The sequence below is a fragment of the Diachasmimorpha longicaudata genome, chromosome 2 (genome assembly GCF_034640455.1).
Source record: "Diachasmimorpha longicaudata isolate KC_UGA_2023 chromosome 2, iyDiaLong2, whole genome shotgun sequence".
Taxonomy (NCBI): Eukaryota; Metazoa; Arthropoda; class Insecta; order Hymenoptera; family Braconidae; genus Diachasmimorpha; species Diachasmimorpha longicaudata.
The window spans coordinates 12,143,208-12,155,950 of NC_087226.1; the positions used below are offsets into that span (position 1 = coordinate 12,143,208).

The 12,743-nt window shown below is 37.4% G+C and overlaps 1 protein-coding gene across 6 annotated transcripts in view; it reads left to right on the top strand.

Annotated features, from left to right (window-relative positions):
• The window catches only part of LOC135172751 (hemicentin-2), a 114,985-nt gene extending 102,716 nt beyond the window's left edge, over positions 1–12,269 (top strand). For all 6 annotated transcript variants that reach the window (XM_064139082.1, XM_064139080.1, XM_064139079.1 and 3 more), the window contains 2 exons: positions 5,722–5,900; positions 7,657–12,269. In XM_064139082.1, the coding sequence (XP_063995152.1) occupies positions 5,722–5,900; positions 7,657–7,890 (413 nt within the window). In that variant the 3' untranslated portion in view covers positions 7,891–12,269. The remainder of the gene's footprint in view (positions 1–5,721; positions 5,901–7,656) is intronic.
• Positions 12,270–12,743: the final 474 nt, after the last annotated feature.

Consider the following 12,743-nt stretch of genomic DNA (forward strand, 5'->3'; position numbering starts at 1 on the left):
TCCTCCCTCTCCCACACCCTCCCTTGTGACGTATTTTCACGAGACACGTACGCCGGGAGAACAAAGGTGTGGGGTATGGAGTGGCGAAGCAGGGAGGGCCTGGGGTAGATCGGATACTGAAAATTCACCCGGTGAAATAACCACCCCTTCCTCCCCTCCTACGTCACCGCCCTCTCCTGTTAACCCGTGACAAATTGAAAGCACGCCATCTGAGCTGGGTCCTTTAAACCAGAAGGAAGTGAGGGATGCAGCGCACTATTTGTCACGGTAAACACTGTATTTCCAACAATTTCCCGTACTTCATTCATCAAGATTTGACCTTTGGGCTTCGTAGTGGACAACTTCAAGTTGTTGAGAAGGTTTTGGGGGGGTTGAAGGATCCGATTGGAGAATTTGAGAGAATTATCCGGGATAACTTGGGTAATTTTGGAACATTCAATTCATTAATGTTTGGGGAAGACCAGGACAAGATGGACAATAAAAATAATTCATATCTCGATTATTATTTTACTTTTCAATGAGACATGTAGATGTGTGTGTAACGCATGAGGGCTAAGGGAACTTCTATTTAAAACAATCTCCATTTTTTGGGGTTTTGTATTCATTCATTCATGTAGGCATCTCTACACATTAATAACAGAGATGAAATATTTGCATTTGCAATTGCTCTTAAGAGGGTGAAATATTCTTTAAAAACGTTGGCCCTCCCCCCTACCCCCCATAATAGGATTTTCTCATTAACCATGAAACCACAGAGCCCGTCCTGTATTCTGTTTTTGATTCGATGGAAGCCATCACGTGTGTTCCACTTTCACAAGTGGCATTCAAACGCAAACTTCGAGCCAAAGGGTACATTGTAGGCAGATGTTGTAAGCCCGTTCTCTGCAGCCACATCATAACCAACCTCGCATCGGAACTCAAGTCGTCATGATGCACCAGTTTCTGTACCTTCCGGTATATTTCCTCGATCCGACGAGATAATACGTTGTACGTGTGCCACTCAACAAACTGGGTTATTTCCCATGGCAATTTTTCTATTTTGTCACAAAAAGGAGAATATCCCTCTCACTGTGTCTCCGGGAATTTCATTGCGTGCAGTATTCTGGGGGAACATTTTTATCATCTTCAGAGATCAAAGGAGCCAGCGGCGGGGCACCCTTGGCTCCGAACAAAAATCGAATTCAACCATCAAACGGAGAAAATTCACAAAGTGAAATGGAGGAAACGACTCCTGAGGACAATCGTCAGAGGGAAAATTTCTCACTGAGCAGTGGAGGGGTTTGTTTTGTGCACAAAGATTTATTTGACCTAAATTTATGATTGTTGGTTGTTAAGAAATTCATTTTTCCATTACCCATTGAATAGTCATTTTAATTCTGACTAATGAAGTATTCATTTGTTTCAATTTCTCTAGAAAATTTGTCTCTGTGAAATTGAGAAAATATTTTCTTTCAATTAGTAATCGTTCGCTCAAATGTTTGTTGCACACAATTAAATTGTGTTTCTTGAGATAAATGCACAGCCTATTCATTTGTAATAGGCATATTCTTCAAATGAGTTTGATATCTTTAACAAATATTTTTATTTGCTGAAAAAAATCTGGCTATTGTCATTGCAGTAAACGGAATGATTACAATGAATTTCAATGACATAACATGTTTTCGTCTCCTCCCATGATAATCCACATTTTATTATCTTCTTCTCTCGGTCTCGTTCAGTCTGTTCATTCCCACTGGCATTCTATCCGCAAATCTAAAGTAAAGATGCTTAGAACGTTTTAATGAACAAACGGAAAACAATGAGGAAACGATAAGCGCCCGGGTAACACACTGGTCTAGCGTTCCCCAGCATTTTGTGTACACCGTACCCTGGAAACAATGGGAATGTATTATCTCCAGTTTCCGATGAGCAATTTCGATGTTATCATGGTCCAAACACTCGCACGAGAAATTTAGAACACCCAACAAATGCTATTTGGTTTTTTTTTTCTCTCGCATTGCACTAGCTGTTTTTCCGATCCGTTTGATCTCTTCATTTCTGGAATCAAGGGGTTTTTTCGGGGACAAAGTCAAGTCATTGGGGAGAATGGACTTTACAAGTTCTGGGCTTGGTTAGCTCGGTCCTTTTCTACTTATTTCCAGGGACAAACGATTACCTTCGGTACTGGTATAGGGTTGCGACGGAAATGCAGTAAACTTTGCAACATTTTCCCTCAAACCGGAGAAGTTTGTAGCGGTTTCCAGTTATGGGACACACGTACGCCTTTACGAGCGACACAAGGCGTCATTTTATCGGCTATTTTGTTTCTACATTTACTCGGCCATCGTCAACTTTTGGAGTTTATGGGGAATCAATACGTAAATTGAGCATTAGATGAGAATTTTTTTTTCATTAGTTTGACGGGGAAAGTTAGGGACACACTGAGAGAAAAAAAATTTAATTTGACCTGGAAAATATGAATGTCTGAATTTCGCACAACTTTTGCAAATGTTTTTCAGATACTACAAACATCTGGAAATAATGCAAATGTCTTCAACTTTTACAGAGTCAAATCCCTTTCCCACCGGTCATTCCCAGCATTGACTCAAATAAATAGAAGTGATTGATACTTTACTGAATTTTCCATTGTAAGTTTAAAAATTCTTTTCTATCAAATTGCCCCGCAAAGCGCCATCATTTAAAAAATAATTAATCTTTCAATATTCCCTCGGGTGCAGCAAACTTTTTCTCATTTTTCAGTAACCCCTCGATGGTTAAAGTTGATCATAAATCGTCTCATTATGCCAACGAGATCCGTCAAACGGAAATGATATTATTTTAATGAAAGCCAATGCTTTGACAAATTTCACACACTGATTACCTCGAGAGAAACGAGAGGAAGAGAGAGATGAAAAATAATCACGATATCTTCCGTTGATGTATAGGGGAAATTCTACCCGCACGAAAATCCAATGTATCGAGTGCATGTCAATATGCCTGTGACACTGTTAAAATCAACACGGTAAATTCCCTGCCAATGTGTTTAAAACAACCAGTAGCATGAATAAAAAAAATGTGGAAAACACGAGACCGGGATAAAAGGTTGAAAACAAAATGAAAAATCAGTGAAGAGTGAAATCTATCCTCGGAAACTTTTCTTTACCCCTCCATAGCCACGAAATAAATGACTCCAAGTTGAGTCACCCGCCTCTCTCACACAGTTCATTTAACTTGCTAAGAGGCTCCTTTCGAAGGCCATGCTCATTCGAAAGTTGCAAGTCCGAGGGAGTTAAATCGATGAATACGCCAGTCTACTTCAAACCTATAATTCACGGAGAGGTCTCACCCCCGGATTTAACCTTTTGCCGAACGGCTTTCACCGTTAAATTTTCCCCCGCTTCATAACCCAACTAAGTACCTGGAAACAGGTGCATTTGTGTAATACCAAATTTGTGATTGAAGAGAGAAATTCTGTAATTTCTTGGTTAACTGATGTTTTTTTTATTGAACATATAAATCACTGGATTTTTAACAGTCCGTGTACACGAAGGGAAAGTTCGGGAGACAGTGCCTGACCATTTGGCAATCAATAAATAAAAAAATCAATAATTAATACTGGCGTCTATTCACAACCATGTGCGCACAATTATTCTCCGGAGACAGTAAAATTATAATAATTCAAATCTAATTAAGCTCCTCTTGGAAGGTACTACAGTTCGAAGACATCCAAGCACATTGTTAATTTATAAACACAAATAGCTATAAGGGAATAATACCCATGGGGACATTATTCCCCCGTCCTCGTCACGCAGTAACTTTGAATTTTATATTCTCTCGACGTATAATATTCAATAAATTTGAAATTTCAACAGTCAACTCTAAAGTCTTTCCTCCGAGTGTCAGCCATCGTAAAGCCCTCGTACGAATCCAGTTTCCTGCCATTATTGGGACACAAACCCGTTGATATATCGTCATAGCCACGAGGACCAAGTGTACACAGTTCGCTGATGAAACCATCAACGTCACGAAATATCCTTACAAACAGCCTCCCTACCGAAGCTATTTTACCATATAATCAAGCCACAGAAACGTATTCAAGATATTCAAGTAATTTCGAACAACGAATATTCATGAAGTAACTCTCACCCTTGCAAGGATTCACTGTTCAAGCTTCCATTCTTAGTGAACACGTCCTACCAGACGGTAGGCGTGGAAGGGGAGCAGAGGAGGGTGGAGAGATATAGGGGAGGGCAGGGGGTAGTTGCCGAGGTCAGAAAGCTTAGCTTTACGAACCAGCAAATCCATGCAGATGAGAGTGTACCATTTGCAGGGGGAGCACGAGGATTTTCCAACAGAAGTGGTGGCAGGGGGGGAATCAGGGAGAAGGTAGAAGCAGTGCAAACGCCAGTATTCCATGCTTCAATTAGCCAAAGTGCACGTCGTTCATTCCTCGATGATGTCATAACTTCATTTCCGTCTCGATATTGCAACGTGTTTTTATGCATCTGCGAGTCGGAGCCAAATTTTCGTGCGTAAAAGCCTGCAGAGTTGAGCTCCAGGGTAGCCGGCTACGTAGCTAATATCAAATGAAAAATCACGAGGTTGAGGCATTATGGGTGCACTCAGGTGGATTTTCATCCCATTTACATTGAGAGGTACTAGTTGGTTCATGCTAATTAAAAATGCAAACAAAGATAATGTCAATCCTCACGGAAAGGAAAAAACAGTTGGATCAAGTATATTTTATAGGTAGTTGATTTACATATAATTTATTTCCTTGAATTAAGTATAAAATATACTTTGGAAATTCCAATAAAGATCGGCTGACATTTTTAATCTGCCGGAAATTCAGCTGAATGTGATTTTGAATTTTTGAGAGAATATTTGAAGATTGCAGGTGGCAGTGAAATACTAGCGATTAGGTCAGACGGATTTTTTTTCTTTAACAAATTCCCGACTCGAATATGAACATATGGCAAGTATTAACCAATGGAGAGTCAGACGGGCGAACTTCATTTATGTACTTGTGCTTTCCAACATAGGATAGATACAAGATATTTATTTTATTATTTATTTATTTTGTATAATACAAATTTTTCCATGTGGGTCGCTCCTGTTCGAGACCGATGTTTAGGTCAGGACGTCACAAGTACGATTAGAATGTGTTTAAAAAAAAAAGCACGCAAGCTCGTTATTATTTTTTGTTATCTTGGTCGGGAAACTGCTACGTTTTTTGCTATTATCCGTTTGACGTAACAGAGATTTGGAAACTGCTAGAGATTATCATTTTTTAAATTGTTTCTGTAGCTTCGGGGAGAATCGTTTGAATGCGATTCTGACGGCCACGAGAGAGAAATGGTAATTGGGATAATCACTTTAATGGGAGTGCGTGGCCCTTTGGATGCTCTCGTTCATCACCACCAATTACTCCCTTTTGGGCTGGTGTATAATGAATGCTGTTCAATGGAATGGAAATTCCATTTGATACAAATTGGAGATTTTGGATTTGTCGAAAAATTAGACTTGGCACTGTTTTCACATCCCTGATTCCAAATATTACTGAAAAATCGTCAGTACTGTATTGACAAGGCAACAATCAAAATTGCAGACTCCACTATTCTATTGGAGTGACAGTTATAGCACATTCCTATTACATATTGAGTTTTTTTAAATAATTCATGGTAACGGAACAAGGACTCCTGAATAGAATCTAATTCACATGTTCTGTTATTCAAATTCCAGGAAGACCGATGGTTCATCCAGAGTTCCAAACCGTAACAGTTGCTGAGGGTGAGACCTTGAAACTTGCCGTTCAGTTTTGCGTCGAGTCGTCCTATACCAAACTCCTCTGGCTGTCTTCCGAAAGTGTCTACACACCTGGGGGCCATATACGGAACGGCGTTCGTGTCTTAGAAGTCGAGGTAAAGTGAAAATCCATCTACCAAGATGACTAGAAATCAAGGGACTACTCACTCCGTTATTAAGTAACTCCATAAATTCGTCAGGAAGTCATAGTTCCCAACTTGATGGAACTCAACCCTTCCTCGTTTGTACGAACAACCGTCATTTAAAAAAAAATCAATTATCATTTTGCAATTATCATTTAATAGTAGCGTAGCTCGGCCCCAGGGCAAACCTACTTTGAATATAACATAAGAGGGCTTCGTAAATGCGAAATTGAATAATTGAGGGGAAACACGATGAATAAAGTTCAATGAGGTAAATGAGATGGGTGAAAATGCATTGCTGAACACCGATAACAATTTTGAACGGCAATTTCCGGTACACATTTTAGAATTTTCCAATATTTTTTAAATCACCGCCGTGGGGTAAAATGGAACGTCGTCAATGACCGATAATTCAGAAACCCCTAATAAAAATCCAATGATTTTGTCCAGTCAACCATTCGTTCCATTCAACTTCGCTATTTCCGAAAAATAATTTTTAAAAAATCCTCTTCAAATTTATTCCACAAGAGATGATGCTCGTAAGCTACCTGCTCTGCAACACGATTACAACATCAATTATAATTTTCATCAGATTTTGCACTCAGTATAATTTTAAGAATTGAAATCACTTCAATATCTCTCGGCTTCAATCGACGCTTTATGACCATTACTTTGCCGTACTTTTTTTTCCGTGTAATACGAGGTTTTTGCCGTCAGTCCACAATTAATTTACAACGAGTTTTCCTTTGAGAGCTTCTGCATGAAATTATTCGTCGCAGTTCCCTCACAAAAGTAAAATCTTTGAAAGCATTCTCCCTCTACTTGTGTCTGTGGCCTCCGGCATTTGGCGATTGCTTTGACGAGTTTTTTCCCCTCATTCCTCTTTATTCCTATGAAATTTCCGTCAGTGGAAATGGCATCGAATAAATATATACGGATATCATACCGAATACTGAGATTCCAGGGCTGTTAGTGAAATTTCTGTACGTGACGAAACGAAAATCTCGTTTGGATATTACGACGACTTGAATGGTTTGACCGTTCGATGGTATTTATCGCTGTGGCGTGTTGGGTATCGCGTGTTCCATGGATTCGCGCATAGATATGTGGAGGTACCATACCAGGACAAGAGGAAGAGCGGGACTGGACAGAGGAGACGTGCCTGTTCCCGGCTAAGTGTTCGGGATTGACCCCGACTATTTTTCATCCCTCTAGACGCGTCTTTCTGCATTTTTCGGAGGGGAGGGAGAACCTTTTTCCAATCTCAACGATTGATCTACGGCACGGGAAAATTTATGGAAAATTCCGGGGCGGTTTTCGGGTTTTATGGGGGTGTTCACAGACTGTACTGTGGGGAGTACAGAGAAAATCATTCTGATAAAACGAAATCCGGGGGTGAAATGGAATTTCATGGGAGGACTAATAATGCGTAGGAGAACGATTTCAGAGGCTACACCCAGACAAATTATTTATAGTAAAAAAAAATATTTAAAATTTAGTTTGTATAAAATATTCTCCTAATGCCAATAAATTTTTATTCTATTGGAATGAAAATACCTTCGAAATAGAAATGGGGTAATGATGACAATGATACACGTTATCGATTTTTGGGCAAAATGGTCTCTCCCCGTAGAGAAAATGTAATTTAATATTTAGTTACGTGGAATTATGAATTTTCTGATTCCCAGTGAAGACTGTGACTTAATAAATGTTTATGTATTGCTTTCAGCATGGTGTCAGTGAAGCTTCATGCTTCAGGACAAGCCTGCAAATAGAAGCCGTCCAGTTGTCCCACGCGGGTGAGTGGCTAATGATCGTACGATCACCCTCCGGTACCGCAGATGCATCCATATCGGTAAACGTGACACAAGCATCAAGCTTCAGCAATGGCCACAGCCATGTCCACACTAGTCCAATTGTTCTCATCTGTCTCACTCTCTTCCTCCAACTACAACCGAATTAATTTACCTTGGAACATTTTGTGGTGGTAAACACTTCAGTATGTTCTAATGTTGTTTACGAACGATTCGACTGTCGATAATTCATCAGTGGCTGCCACGTACAAACCCCTAGTGGCGGTTTTCACTGATTCATCCATGAAAATTATCCGGTTAACCGGGGAATATTCGAGGTTCAACGGAATCAATTCCACGTTTCATGTATTTAAACAGTATTTGATTACTAGAGAAAGTACTTCCGCGATGTGGAAATAGAATGAAATTTACGAAATCTCCAATATTTTAGTTTTTCTGTCCATTTAAATATTTCGATCGACAGAATTTCCCAACGGATTCCCAAGAGAATATGTTAATTATTCATAATTCCTAATCAATTACTTCTGAATGAAAAACCATTAAAAGACCCCTATCGCATTCTCAATTGATACAATATTAATTTACAGTGAATGAAATACTAATGAATCGCTCAGTGAACCATAAGTCGAACAGAATTAATTTCCATTTTTTTAATTTAAATTTTTATAGAAAAATCTCCATTGCCACTGACCTTACTTAATGAACGGCATTGAAATATTTGATGTTAATTCAATTTTTCAGACGAAAACATTGAATAGCTATTGTTGTCGGACACTATAAAACAAATATTCGATATTATTACCCCTAAAGTAATGTAAATAATTGTATAGAAAATCATTTATAAGTGATAATTGATAATGAGAGACTGTTTGTATAATGAATATGATGGGTATAACAGGGAAGTAGAATTTGAGGATTTCGAAATGGTGTTGACCAATTGTTTTATCAAACTGAATTAGTAGCTGAACAAATAATTCCATTGAAAAATGGTATCAAAAGAATTATTAGTCATCGTATTAATTGAATATTTCGTTAAATAAATGCATAATTACACAAAACTGCTGTGTTTCAAATTGCAGGTGAGTTTATTCCAGCAAATAGCGTTTTTTGTACTAAAATAATTCATAACTATTGAAACAATTTCACTGGAATGACGATAATTGTTTCGACTGCATGAAATAGCCGGTCGCGCAATTATTGAATAGCTCCATTGTCGAGCTTCAATCAATAAATCGTTGTAAATTAATTTGTTCAAATAAATTTGTAATGTGTATATAGTGAATGTATATGGGTTTTAGATGAGCGTATGTTGTATCGATAATTCGAAGAGTTGAAGGCGAAAATGGTTAGGGGATATATTTATGATTTGTTGATATATTTTTATAAACTTTTATTTAGCCAATAAGTTTACTTCTGCTTTCTCTAACAGTATCTATTGTTCTGGCGATACTACTCTTTAAAAAAATCTTGTCTAAGAAACTGTTGAAACGTAATTATATAGGCTGTTGGGAATTTATCCCTAGAATTTGGTGAAAATTTCTGTGACGGTTTTTTTTCATAACAAGTGCACACGGAGAAAATTATTTAGAGAATTTGGATAGATAGCTGGTGAATTTTATTCGATAGTCATTTATTTAACTCACGAGTAATACTGGACAATTTCCCCTGAAAAACCGAAACTCATTTGCATCTTCACTCCCAAATTCGGGTGAAAAATTTTCAACGGTACAGTGATCTTCACCACTTCTGTACTTCATTTTTTTCTACCCTTATGTACAAAATATAAGAAAAAAAATGTTCCCCTACAGTTATATAAAATCCCCAGTAAATTATTACGAGGTTCGTTGATAATAAGAATAAACAATAAACAAAGAGTAAGATAATATAATTTTCATTGTACTCTAAGAAACTGAAAAGTCATTATAAAAATTAAAGACATGGGATTCGTGGGAAATAGAAAATAGAGTGGAATGTCAATTTTTATGTGATGAAGGAGCAATGACCTGAGATAGAATTTTGATTGTCGCTAGAATGATCGATTTTCCTATTCAAATATTTAACAATGGCGCAGATTAAAAAAACAGTTTAGAATCGTTATGGAACAGGAACGTGATGAAAACATTTTCACATGTGAGTGCAGTCCGGCCATCGAGTTCACTATTAACCAGGAAAAATCTAACAGAAAAAGCACAAAAGAAGAAACAATGACAAAAAAAATTAACCAAATGTCGAATGCACTAGCTGCTAAAAAAAATGAAAGCATGAGCAACGAGATTCCAGTGAGACGATATTGCCGCACAAACACTGGTAGTTTACTTTTTCAATCCAGTTGAAAAGCTCGATACGCGAGTCAATTTCAGTAATGAAACGTATCGCCATACAGAAAACGGAAGGGGTTTTCATTTCCTTGAGAGACTTCTCAGAAAAATAGGTGACACCCTCAAACGAGAGGGATTACAAGAGTTGTGTAGTGGTGAACATTGTTTATCGCATGTGTATTCCACAAGGAAATTCAATTTCAAAAATTCATTAATAGTGAAACATAGAAGTGAAAAATAAAAAAAAATCAATTTTTTTTATCATTCACTCACGCTCTGAAGTCTAGTGAAGGCGAGTTCATTCAAGATTTAAGACACAAAAATATGTCTTATCTGAAGCTTTCGGCACTGATAGAAAGAATAAGGCCTGGTCGAGAGATTTTTATTTGAGCCGAATGTGAATATCAGTTCTCAATATTTCAAATGTATTTAAGGAGACTTTTCTTCATTTGAAATTGGTACAAATATTTAATACTTGCTTCAAGAGAATACCATCTCAATAAAAAAAATTTCTATCAGTGTGGTGATAAAAAAATTCCAATATCTCCTTTATTCAAAAACCAACAGGAAAAAGACCTAAACCTATGTCTCCAATTAATATGTAAATAAATTAACTCAAGTAAGTAATTTGTCAGACGTGTACAGACCACTAGAGAAAGCGCCTATAAATTGATGAAGAGTCAACCGAAAGTAAAAGATTCACCTAAAAACAATAAAATGCGATATAACGAAAAATGTGTCAAATTGAGCACAAAATAGTCATTTATTGACTGTACTAATTCTTTAGTTGATAACAGAGAACTGCCAACATGGTGTGTATAAATAAATGAATAAAAACAATTTGATGTATGAACAAACGATGAAGAGAGCTAGTACTATATACTCGAAGGAAAAAAATGTCACTTGATAGTGTTAAAATGCTATTGAAGTAAAACTGTATACGTCCAAAGGTGAAACGATTTTCACTCGGTTTTCAATTTATTTTATCCCATCCTTGTGCAACATATCATTCTTATTTACCCACGTACTATTTCCGTTTCTGTATCGTGGTGAATAAAGTGTGTTATTTCGGTGGGTTAAAACCTCCTCGCACGTTATGTTTGACGTGCATTGCTTTTAGGAAGGGAATAAATTCGATTTAACCACTAACATATTTTTGATATATACATATATATATATATATAGATTTAGTCTCTCTCCTCCATCATCGGTAATTCTTGAAAATGGATAACGGCAATGCACTTCTTGTCGGTTTATTTACCCCTCCCCCACGATACAAATCAAGTTGAATCGAGTGCAATTAGCGAGAGGCGAGAGAGATCGCTTTTTTATTCTCTCTCTCCCTCTCAGAGAGGAGCGAGTCACTACTCTTTGCCTTTTAACGTCTCACAAAGTCGAATAGAATCTGAGATGCCAGTAAATTACTTTTAACTTTTCTCAGAGGTGAAAAATTACGGGAGTTGCGAGGCAATGGGAGAGCTTAAACTACCATTTGGGCCACACGTACTTTTGCCTTACTATGAAGCTATTATTCTAGTTTCTGGCTGTAGTGAACAACGGTTCATCTTGGTTTTCCAGTCATTTAATTATATCGGGGAAAGGAAAATTAATTAACGGAGTGGAATTTTTTTCTACTTTAGAGGAAATTGTGGAGTTAGTGGAAATTAGATGAATTATTTGTTCGGACGAGACATAATGAATTGATTTCAATGAGATGTAATGGGCCATAATTTTAGAAACAATATTCACTTAGAGAAACCGCTCTTTTCCAAAATAATGTTTCTTTATAAATAGGAGAAAATAAAGATGAAAATTGTCATATTAATTCATTCAAAAATTTACCTCGCAAAGTCAAATGAAATTAAAAAAAGATCCTTTTGCAAACGATCATAGCCACTGGGTAGGGGTGTCAGTTTAATTCTACGAAAGTGCCACTCGTACACCTAATGAGAAAATTGCGCTCTAAATGCTAATGTTCTCATTTTCAGACCCACGCCACGGACTCTCCCGAGTAGTGGAGATTTTAAAGGCCCTCCACACTGCTAACCGACACCAGCCCCTTTACTATCCCCCAAGCGATTTTTTTTTTCTGAGCCCCCATCAAAGTCCAAAGGGAATTTATTCCCAGAGACATCGGAAAAATCAGCTTCATCGTCGTAAAATCCACGGAAATTCGTCAAGAATACGTACATTCGTTTCTAGGCGCTAAATTGAGGGCAGATTATTCTCAGGGCTCCTCGGAAAAATTTCTCACCAGTTTTATCTTTATTGCTATTCAAATTGAGAGTTATATTTCATTCCCTAATCCGTTTTATTTCAGCTCTATAAATCGAAATTGCGGCGATAAATTTTTTTAGGTGAGAATTATTCAAGATTTTCAATTTGTTTTTGGACTTGAACATGACATCGGGGTTACCGAAAAGAGAACAAATCACGTGTAGAGAAATATTATTATAGGAACTATTATTGAAAGCCCTGGACGGGCTAATCCTCCTCAAAATTAATGGGGTCTGTCTCCTGATGACCATATCTACTTCGAGGACTGGAATGCCCTGTTCGGAACGAAAGGTATTCATCGCTATACTAGTAAAAACGAATCTCTTGGGTTTTCATTGAAAACCTTTTTTTCACTTTGCAATAAATTTATATCATTCTCTCAAACATATCTGATTTAATGGAGTGAA